General features: G+C 34.9%; 1 protein-coding gene across 6 annotated transcripts in view; it reads right to left on the bottom strand.

The window, feature by feature from the left end:
• The window catches only part of crppa (CDP-L-ribitol pyrophosphorylase A), a 328,414-nt gene that overhangs the window by 121,116 nt on the left and 195,275 nt on the right, over positions 1 to 12,023 (bottom strand). For all 6 annotated transcript variants that reach the window (XM_028817033.2, XM_028817031.2, XM_051936123.1 and 3 more), the window contains one exon: positions 4,875 to 4,972. In XM_028817033.2, coding sequence (XP_028672866.2) covers positions 4,875 to 4,972 — 98 coding nt within the window. The remainder of the gene's footprint in view (positions 1 to 4,874; positions 4,973 to 12,023) is intronic.

Below are 12,023 nucleotides of genomic sequence, written 5' to 3'. Positions count from 1 at the left end.
TATCCAGCCACATATTGGACAGTACAAGCTCATTGATTTTTTTTTTTTTTTATTGTGAACTCCTACATACTGCTCTATTGAAGACAGGCCTAATGATACATCTAGTCACTAAAAGGTGCTGATGGAAATACAGGTAATCTCAGAAAATGACACTCATGCATGGTCAGAAGATAATCAATAGATGACAGAATCGGAGGATGAACATTCTGAAACAAGCAGTAAAGAATACCGAACACTGCAGGCAATCGCTCCCCACAACATGCTGTCTTCTGTATGAATGGCATGAATACACCTGTGTCACTTTTATGAGTGACTCCAATGATTATCATAAACCAAAGGAGAAGCAGCGCTCATCACTTAAGATAAATCTATACAAATGCAGACCATTTCTAGTTGCTTAAAGCTAACATTAATTAAGATGCAGGCAAGCATGGCAAGTGTTTAATGGCCGACTTTGTAATGGCCCAAGGAATTTTCTGACTGCCTGTGATACAGTCTTCCAGTCTTCCATTAATATTATTTCACCAGACATCCAAAATCATTCCTTCATGTAACTGTCATCAGCCAGATTCCTGGGCAGAAGTCAGGAACGTGCACAATACAATATAGACTGCCAAAGCCACCAGTCCATAGAACACATGGGCTGTGATCTTTAATAGTTGCATATGTCCAGGGAACACATGTATCAATGTAGTATTAGGTATACAAGTAACTTCTGCAAAACGCTTCTCCATATTCAAGACTCCTGCTAAAAACACCTCTTCAGATGCATATACTGAGGGCCCTGCTCCTTTTAGGCTCTTTATACTTACATTGTACTGCATACTGAAGTGATTATTGTTTCACTGACAATAATTGTTTGAAGTGTATATTGATATACTCATGAAATATAGATAAACAAACATGATTCTAGACATGTCTTCTACATTTTTTGGCCATGCGCACTGATATGCACTTACAAAATTAACCCTTTTATATGCATTTTATTTGGGAATAAGAAAACTAAAATTATCTGCTATCTATTGTGTATTATATTGCTTTTAAAAAGGAAACACATAATGTAAAGTCATTTAAAAGGTAACTTTTTAAGGTATTTGCTATCTATTGTGTATTATATTGCTTTTAAAAAGGAAACACATAATGTAAAGTCATTTAAAAGGTAACTTTTTAAGGATGAGCAATAATATTGAAAACAAACAGACAATGTATGCACAAAACGAGAAAGGGTTGTAAAAAATGAATCTGGAACTTTCAACAAAAATAAAAAGTGGAAAAAATAGAGTAAATTAATTTTAAGAAGGTAAAAGCTGATAAAAAAAAACTGAATTTCCAAGATACGCTTATCTTTAAAACAGGAAAGAAACTCACTGTTGTTTCTTTTAATTATGTCTGGGCTCAGGGCTAATTAACTTTAAACTGAAGAAAATTATAAACAATGATCATTTTCTTTCTTTAAAAACCGGAAAACATTATGGTTGTTTATTTAAGAAGTATACCACTGGGTATCATTTTTAGTGCAGTGTCTGTATCATGTGAAAATAAGACGACAAAATTATGAGGATATAATCTTTACATACACAGAAAACTCTAACATTTCATAGATTAAATTGGACTGGATTTGAAAAAAAAAAACATTATGCAAAATGATATCAAATGACGATGAAAAGTAGAAAAAATAAGTAATTTATTAGAAACCCATTATTTATTTTATGCACTGTAATGTAATATGGTGTAATACTTATCATTCTGCTTATTATATCTAGCAAAAGACAACATGAACTAAATCTCCATTAGGCCAAAATTCTGGCAACAATTGATCATAATGGAAAATATTTAACAGACTGGTTGCATATGTTCTCTACTACTTCAAAGGAAGAAAGTATATTAGGTAGACTGGAGCCTATCATTGACTTATATTAAATCTTCTACATTGGTGATATTTGTTTTGGTAATACTTTCTAAGAAAATAGAGACAGAGGAATGGTTTCCAAACTGTTTAGATACAGTACATCTTCTTTAGCATATTAATGTCAATTTGCAGTTGACCTTTTAAAGTTTACACACACCATAAATTCAATATTTCAGGTCAATTATATATATCATGTGATAAGGATGTATGTCCAACTTACAGATTGATTACATATGATTATTTCAGCCAAAGCTGAAAAATAAGGAATTCAGAATTTTTTTTTACAGTACTTACTGCCAAAATTGAAAATCTGACAAAACTTTTAACAATACCCAGTGAAACTGAAGCTATAACTGAAACTGACACCTTATTCAAAATTTAGTGATACATTAAATATGTTATTAGTTAAGCACGGCTGAAAACAGTGTTGCATTTTTGACATCATGAAAAAAGTAAGCAGAAGAGATACAACACTTACTTAACAATACTGAAAGTCTTTTGTCAATACTCTAAGTAAGATTATATTTTTTATGGTGGATGTTAGCATAATCAGTAATGTTTTCTTGCTATAAATATATGTTACTTTTATTTTTATTACAACAGATAAATATGCTTTTACTTTGACTTGCATAAATGTCGGGTAACTATTACTAGTATTGCAAAAAAATAAACTGCATTAAGCTGAAGGTACACTAAATGACTTTCAGTCAGTGTAACTGTCCAATTTAGCGACTGCAGTTCCTGGATCTTGTTGCCTTCAATAAGTCAGGTTAAATAACTAGAAAATGAAAAGTATGATGGATTACACCACTTCTCCATGACTTCTCAACATATTTTCTAATTTCAAAGTATTGCAAAATAGTCTCATTTTGACAAGTAATCGACATGCTGCCTGACAACACTGTTGAGTATATGAATGTTCTCCTAATATGGTGAGTTCAGCTGTACTTTCAGGCTGCCCTTTTCTTTCTTCCATTCTGTAAGGTACGACAAACGTGACATATTGGACATAAAAAATTTTCTTCTGTTTTCATGGTATAAAAAAATTCGCCACACAGGTTAGCTACAGAACAGCTGGTTGGCACACTAATAAGCTTGGCCTATGGCACAAAATAACATAGCACTGACACTGAGCTTTGTTAATATTTTTGCAAATCTAAAATGGCCATACACCAGAAATCTAGCATGTTAACAGAAAACATTATAAACTGAATTTTTAACATGCAATTGTTTCCTTAAGAGGCATTAGCTCTCCGGAAATATGCTCTTTTCAATTGCGGTGTTTTAATTAACCTGTATTTAAATAATTATAAATGAAAAAGGTATTATTCCCCCCCCCAGCATGCAATATGATGGTTACAAGATTACATGAGAAGTAAGGATAATTTAGCTCTTTACTGATGGTTTCACGCGGATATCACAAACGGGAAGCTTATGACAGACTCTCAAGCATGTGGTCTGCCATCTTTCGTTTGCCACGCTGAAAGGATTTTCACCGGACGGAAGACATAATCTTCCGCCCGGCAGCTTCAATGTGTTGGCCATAGGTCCATCCTTATATTCTGGTTGCTCCATGTGCAGGCTCCTTCTCTTGGATCCAAACAAGGACAGGAAAGGACTCAAACCCCACCTTCAAAAATACAGGAATAACACAATGCCTACATACAGTTCTCATTCTCCCAACAAGGAAAGAGGAGGGTGTACTGACAGAAGACAGAAATATACTAGTCTGTCTTTAGGCTGACTAGTCAATTCTCCAGTTGTCTTTGGCTCTGTAGTCCTGTGCTTGGCTCGGCAATTCTAAATGAAGATGCTGTGCCCCTGTGTACCATACGTGGTCTGCCTGTATGAATGAGTCCATAACAGTGGGCACAGAGAACAGTGACATTAAAGTTAATAACAAAACATATTATAACAGCAATACAACTCACTTGTATATTCTGTTTGCTCCTGTTCCTAGCAGAAAGTCTTTGCCCATGATCATTGTTACCCAAGCATCACTGTCAGCTACTTATACTGAAAACACATAGGATTGGGCATCACTATATCTATGTGGGGCGGCACGGTGGCGCAGTGGGTAGCGCTGCTGCCTCGCAGTTGGGAGATCTGGGGACCTGGGTTCAATTCCCGGGTCCTCCCTGCATGGAGTTTGCATGTTCTCCCCGTGTCTGCGTGGGTTTCCTCCGGGCGCTCCGGTTTCCTCCCACAGTCCAAAGACATGCAGGTTAGGTGGATTGGCGATTTAAAATTGGCCCTAGTGTGTGCTTGGTGTGTGGGTGTGTTTGTGTGTGTCCTGCGGTGGGTTGGCACCCTGCCCAGGATTGGTTCCTGCCTTGTGCCCTGTGTTGGCTGGGATTGGCTCCAGCAGACCCCCGTGACCCTGTGTTCGGATTCAGCGGGTTGGAGAATGGCTGGCTGGCTATATCTATGTGGTACAATGAACTTTTTACAAACAGTGATTTTTGTCTGGATTTTGAGGTTGGTATTTAGGTTCAGCTCACGTACCTGAAAGTCTTCCATTCTTAGTACATGAAGGTTACATAGCATAAGCACTATCTGAAACTTGGAGCTACCACAGAGGTGTGATACCATTTTTCAAATTGCAGCAAAAATTTACAGCAAGAATTGGCACTGAACAGAAACTTTACACAGAGACCTATACTGTATGTACAATGAAATGCTGAGGTATAAGTAAATCTGAACATTCAATTTCTTTTCACTTACTATGGGCATTAGCTGTCACACCAAACAATGTAGACTAGATAAGATTAACCTGAAAAAAGGAAGTAAGGAAGGGAGAATTAGAGCAGCTTAGTGGAAATAAAAGCTTCACGTATATCTTCAAAGGGCCACCCAAGTTGGCCCAAGTCATTGTGTGGTGTGAAACTAAAGCCATAAACAGAATGACCAAAGTGAAGTATAATCAAAAAGAAATAACAACAATGGTTATAATGAAATACTTTACCATGTGCTGTGTCATTAACATTTTCTTAAGACAATGACCTAACTGTAAAGCTTCTTGATCCACATCTGTAATAACATAGACATTTTGGGAAAGGGTTTCTGGGGAAAAAAAAAAAAGAAAAAAAAAAACAGATTAAAATACTTTTAAGTATAGTTATCATTTTATCTGGTTTCAATCCACTACAAAAAATCAAAACAAAACATTAGGGACAGGCTCTTCATTTGTAGAGCTAAAGCTGGACAAGTACTGTAAATGGCATATTATGCAAATACACAATGTAGATTCTCAATTTCTAATTTATAGGAAAACATTTACAAGTGGGTATCAACTATATATAAAACTTTGTGAGAGGAGGGTGTTTTAAAATCTAAATGATTGTTTTAAACCGTCAAAAGGCACACTGTTATTTTTAACATTTAAAAATCCATTACTACCTCTCAAAATGAAAAATTAATAGTTCATAGAAATAGACAAAAAAAAAAATAAAATGAGAGTAGCAGCCAAAAAAATGAAAGAAACAAATGGTATTTGCTCTTGCTTTCACTGAAGCCCATTTCCATGGTTTAAGATGAATCAATATCTGACTTTTATTTTCTTTTCTTACTATGTTAATCATAATTAGCATTATGTATATGATCATAAACTAAGCAGATTGGGTTGGGAAACAAGACTAAGACCAAATCAAAGACTCAAGTGAATTGTTCTGTATGCTTTCTGAATCTCCTATATATCATTCATACAGTATTTACCTTTCCACTCATAATTGTGCAAGTAAAACATCTAAACTGATTTTATGACAGGAAAATAAATGAAACATGAATGCATAAAAACACTAAAACACATTTCACATCGTTTGGAAATTTTTTCATAATTTTATTGTGTAAATTAAACAGTAATGTTGTCTGAAAATTCTTGTAATTAATTTTAGAATGTTAGCTTTCATCTTCAAATGATTTTATGTTTTAATAAATAACTTAAATAATTTAGAAGACAAAAGTGACCCAAAATATTGTAGTAATACACTGTTTTTATTTCTTAAACTTGGTGCTTTTCCTGTTGGTCACATAATCAAAAAGCACCATTCATGATACTTGGAATGTTTGTGTTTAGAGGGTGTGGACAAAGATCAGAGAGCACATAGAAAAAACATAAAACTCATTTAACTCTGACACACTAAGAGCAAGGTTCAGCTTTAATATATGAAAATAAGAAAAGTAGCATTTTACCTACACCAATTATCTAATAGATAATTTGAAAAGGATAAAACTATTAATTGTTTCTAAAAAATAAATAAGATTAAAACTGCTTATTTATATACAATGACACATAATAAACATAAGGTTTAATGATGTCATTACCTTTTTCTTTTACATCCCAAAGATATGAAGTTAGAATAACTGGCAGATAATACTGACAAAAATTCCATACCTATTTAAACCATACTATAAGTCTTGTTTTAATGATTTTAACAAAAATACACATAAATAAGATATCCTGCTGTGGCACTAGCGAATACTAAAGAAGACAGTTGTAATAATAATAATAATACATTTGATTTATATAGCACCTTTCCCTTGGAGAAAAACTCTATAAATATAGAGTTTTCTCACCAACTCACCATGTTAGTGTGGTCAGAATTCTTTTTTTGGCCTATTTTTTCTAAACCAGCTTTTTGGAAACTTTGTTCCCCTCTTACAGACCTAATAACAAAGTTACCTTATAGGGTGTGCTTTATACAGCAAAGATTAACAATATGTTCAAAAACTTAAAAGAACCCTGTTATTGGTGCCATTTTGTCTGGTTGGTGGCCTTTTAGAAGAGATGGGAAACAGTATTGATACGCACAAAATTCTCCACAGAAAGCAGCTTACAGCTGAGGAATGTAGACAACTAATCATGAAGTAGGGCATCACTCAACTAAGTACTAATTGCTGAAGTGGGAATTTCCAATGGTGGCAGAACATGCCTTGCTGCACTGTATTATTGTACCCCAACAGTCTATAGCTGAACTGGTGCTCCCCGGCTCTTCAATCATACCATTTAAAGATGCTTCTCTAAATTAAAATAATGTCATGGTTTTCTCTTGAGTTCACAATTTCTCAGTATATCGAATCCATTTTATTTTGATTGCAGGAATTCAAGGGATGAAACACAGTCACAATCATTACCACTGATCATATTCTACACGAACTACTGTAGTTTTAAAGGGACAAAGAATGGGAAGGGGGTTCGTTTTTGTTAATTCCAATGAAAATGCTAACATCATCACTAAACACAGAATGTTTTAGGAAGAGGGTTCGTTTTTGTTAATTCCAATGAAAATGCTAACATCATCACTAAACACAGAGTGTTTACTTCTCATATTCACCTCTCCTAACTGTCCAATAAAAAAGTGCCAAACCCTTATTCCACAGTCTAACAGCCCACAAAGCAAAACATATTGAGCCTGGAATGTAGAGAGAGAGAGAGAGAGAGAGAGAGAGAGAGAGAGGGAGAGAGAGAGAGAGAGAGAGAAAGGATGCCTGGCTTGGGGATGATTATCTTTTGAATAAGGGCACAGCACAACAACCCAGATTTCTTTGGTGTCAAAAAAGATTTTTATTCTTGTTTTTCCTACCTATCTGTCAAATGTGGGGTCTAGTTCCCAATTTTCCTTTAAATTCACAACTAATTAATTTTTTTTTTTGTTTAATTCTGAGTGTTTCACTAAAGGTCATGTCAGATTACATGACTTTGTGATAAGAAGTCCATGCAGTTTTAAATAAACAATAAGGTCCTGGAGCATGCAGGCTCTGAATGGGTGCATGTGTGAGCATGCAGGAGCCACTCTGGTGGTTGATTGGGATACTTGGCTGATCGTGCATTAACATGCAAATGCAAATTGGTCAGTCAGATGCATCATTCATACCTTGGAGTAGGCAATATATAGGGAGTCTAGGTAGCAGAAAGGGTAATTCAAGGGATCACATCAGAAAAGGAGGAGATATACATGAAAGAAATTGGAGGCTAAGGAAGAAGAAAAAGGCAGGATTGTAAAAGCCTGTGTTGATTAGAATGGAGGTAGGTGGTCAAGAGTATAACCTGAGGAAGTGAGCGGCAAGCCTGCACTTAAGTATGGGGTTGGAGAATGGGCACTCCTTAGAGCAACAAAGAGGAGTAGGAGCAGGGGCTGTTGTGCAGCGTCGACTTCGATGGGCCAGCTGAGGAAGATGTGAGTGGGGTTTGACGGGAAATCCTATGGATGCTGACGGACTGGCAGTTGGACCCTAAACCCAGAATTTAGCAGATGACTGCACCTGTCGGTAGGTGTTCCCTCATGCTGCAAGGTCCTGATGGGGTAAGCAGAGGAGATGCCAGATTTTAGGAAGAGGCACTGGGACTCGTGATTGTTTTAAAAGAGAAACCTGTCTGGAATTTTAACCTTGATTTTTTATTGACTTATTTATTGGATTTTAACCTCCACTTTTTGGCCCCTGATTTTATATTATTTATTGAAGAAGATCATTTTTATGCAATGCACAATTGGACACTGTTTGGGTTTGTTTGGTTTTTAATAAAAGCACTGAACACTTTAAACCAACCCCTTCCTTACTGTGCATGTCCTCATTTACCCGGCTCATCTCAGTCAACGACTATTGACGGTGCTGGGTTCAAGATGCTCCTAGAAGCTGACCCCTACCATCACAGAATTTTTCCAGCGATTTTGAGTCATAGCCTTTATTTACCTAGTCTTGGCAAGTGGGAGGCAGTGAATGATGTGTGTACATGAAACCCGTTGTGTGATTTGACATACCCAGCTGGTTATAGAGGTAGGCATGAGAGCTGACAACCAATGAATACTCATCCAGAATTACAATGCATATAATACTGAGACAACAAAAAGGAACAAAGGTATTTTGGACTTTGCAAACAGAAGAGAAGCTCATCTGTCTGATGTCTTGTGTTTTATGTACCATGACAGAATGGAAAAAAGAAAAAAGGGCAGAAATTACAACTGAACTTGCCATACCTGGTAACCCTTAGCATGCTGTTGACTGTCACAAAAAGGGGTAAGCATGACTATACTGAAACGTCAGTTTGCAATCAGTAAACATGACATGGCATCAATTTTCAGTCGTGTAAATTGATATGGTCCGGCAATAAGATAAGGAATTGCAGTAAGCAAATCTGACATATCACTTACTAATGTTTTTATATTTTTCTGGAAGTAAAATAAAGTACAATTGACTTGAAAGAGTTTTTTACACATAATATTTTGTCTGTACTTAATAGCTTGTTATGAGTTTCTGGACAGTCCATGTATATGTTATGCTTCATGAAGACAGAAAAAATATATGAAAGTTAACTCCACTCAGAAGGTTAAGAATGAATTTGAAAAAGCATAACTTCAGGAAATGAAAGCTGGACTACCTTTGCAGTCTTGATCAAAATGCAGGTTTTAAACATTTAGTGAAAATGTTTGATCTTTTAATGAGTAAACTTTGATATAAGTTATGATAAAGAGATACACAGCTAATGTTAAGTCACAGCCAGCAAAAACAGGAAGCTATTTGGTGAATAGGAAACTATCTAGTGACAACAGATTTTCATGTTGAAACAATTGAGCTTTCATGCCTAGAAACATTAAACACACTGTCACAAGAATGTCTAAAGCTGAATCAGTATCTGGAAAATAAATGACACTTCTTTAATCCATTAACTTTCTCTTACCCTGTAAAGAAATACAGTATCTTCTTTACTTTAAGGAGATGATGAAAAATTAAAAAAAAAACTTAGAAAAACCTGTGAGGGGCAACAGACAATGTATTGTCCGTAACATAATGGACACTGTAAAAATAAATACAATGTTTTCAGTTGATTATAAATTTCCATAACAAGGCCTACTTTGTTTTGTCAGTACAGGAAATGTCTATATGAAAAGTACCAACAGAAAATAAGACATCAATATGAAGAAGAATGCATATTTTCTCATCTCTGTTTGTTACTACTTGCCAAGTGTAATTAAAATTATATGAAGTTCTGCACATAATTAACTATCAAACAGATTTAAAAATTAATAATTAATGCTGATATGAGGTGATACTGTAAATATTCACTTATCTTATTTCACCTATAAACTATTAATATTTTTTGTAAATATGTCTTAGTACATATGAATTAAAATTACTTGTAATAGTAATATACAACCAAACATTAAACTGTTAACAATATATAGTGTGGCTTACAATGGGAAATAAACAAAACCATTTTCCTATTATAGCAGACTGTTTTTATGGTTTATATTGTACTGCACCTATTCATTTTTGTAACCACTTAATCTAACTTGGCATATAAAAAGCACAACTAACAATTCAAAGAGGATTGAATAACTGGTAATAAACAATCTCAAAGTGTCATTGACCAGAAAGAGGAAAACAATACAAATATAAAATAATATACAGAAGAGATGCAACTACAGAAAAAAACAAAAGTGCACATTTATTTCTTAATGAATGTCTCTACGCAATTTTTTCTCAAAATAAGGAATAGGCTGGGACAAAGACTTTTTATTTACTTGACAAAGGTACTGGAGTTATTGTATAATTTCTCACTATCAAAACAATCCTATTTAATGAGTTCCAGCTGAAAGAATGCTCAGATTGCAGTTAAATATTATTTTGAGGAGAGTAGTACTGAAAACATATTGATAGACTGAGTTGTAAAGTCAGCAATTCTGAAGGCAACATTAAAATTGTACTTTTTAGGTTACTCATGATAAATATGAATATTTTCTAGCAAAACCTGTAGTAGTAGGGTATTGTATCGTTTTAGCCATTATGGATGCAATGAGATGTGAAGCAAAATGACACCTTTTACTGGCTAACTGAAAAGATTACAAAATTCATGCTTTCAAGGCAGCTGAGGCCTCTTCAACAGCTGCTTCATTCTCATTGCTAGCAAAACCTTTAATTACATTCTGCATACAATCAACATAGTGGATTCGGATCATACAGGGTGGCCCATGAAAAAGTGGCCCGCTTCCACCCAGAAGACTCCCGTCTCGTCTATCCGCCAGAAAGGCGACTGTAGTCATGTCTGAAACAGGCACAGAGATGTATTGACGCACAAGGGGATAACTTTCAGGGTCTTCTTTAAATGTGAGTACCAAATTTGATAATTTTTCTCTTCACCACTTAATGCAGTCGTCTCAGTAGAGGCGAGCCACTTTTTCGTGGGCCACCCTGTACAAACTGATATGAAAGGTTTTAAAGTGAATTTGATAGAAGTCAAGAAGCAATTGTTTTAATGCACTTGAGAGTCAAGAAATAACATAAAAAGTATAATTTTATTTCAAAGCATTCTTAGCCAAGATTTAATTTACTAGCCATGAAGCTCAATGTTGTCATTCAAATCAATAATTTGCCAGAAAAAACTTAAATGTATTTGGAGAAATGCAGAACACTGCAAAACTAAACAATACTATACTCTTTCATTTTTCCCACTCATTTATAAGAAAACAATACATAAAATATGCCTAGATTTGTTTGCTTTCTTGAGTAATAAACCAAGAAGATCTTAAACAAGGATGCACTTAATACCTTAATAACAATGCACAATTTAGCAGTTAGCCAGTCAAACATTATTCTTCTGAGAACTTCTAATGTTGATTTAAATAATGGATTTGTAAACAGCAAACCAAAATTGCTGTCTGCTTTATGAACAAAGAACTGCTGTCTTTCTCTGTAAAATCTGCTAAGCCCACCCAGCCTTCAGGGCCTTCCCAGACACCTATTAATATTGTCACAGACTGCCAAAAGTAATATACTGTAACCTAAACTTTGTTTACATAAGTAAAACACAGCACATCTCTTGTGCCTTATTACATAAAAAATGTACTGCACACTTATCATGAAACAGATCAATAGGCTCTTCTTTTCTTAAGATGACACAGTATTCAAAGTGTTGACAGTTGTAATATTAAGCAATTTAATTAAAACAATCTTAGAAATTAGATAATAATTTTAATGCAACTAACCAGATTTCTTCAGTATCTGGTATGAAAGGTACAGTTCATGAGCAGAAACGTTACAAACCTTGCACATGGTATTTGAGGAGGGAAAAAATTCTATTCACACTTTTCCTAGACCCACCAACCAGAGATTTAGTAAT

This window comes from Erpetoichthys calabaricus, chromosome 13 (genome assembly GCF_900747795.2).
Source record: "Erpetoichthys calabaricus chromosome 13, fErpCal1.3, whole genome shotgun sequence".
In the NCBI taxonomy this organism is placed as follows: Eukaryota; Metazoa; Chordata; class Cladistia; order Polypteriformes; family Polypteridae; genus Erpetoichthys; species Erpetoichthys calabaricus.
Note: the sequence above shows the minus strand (reverse complement) of the source record. Positions and strands in the feature narration are given on the sequence as shown.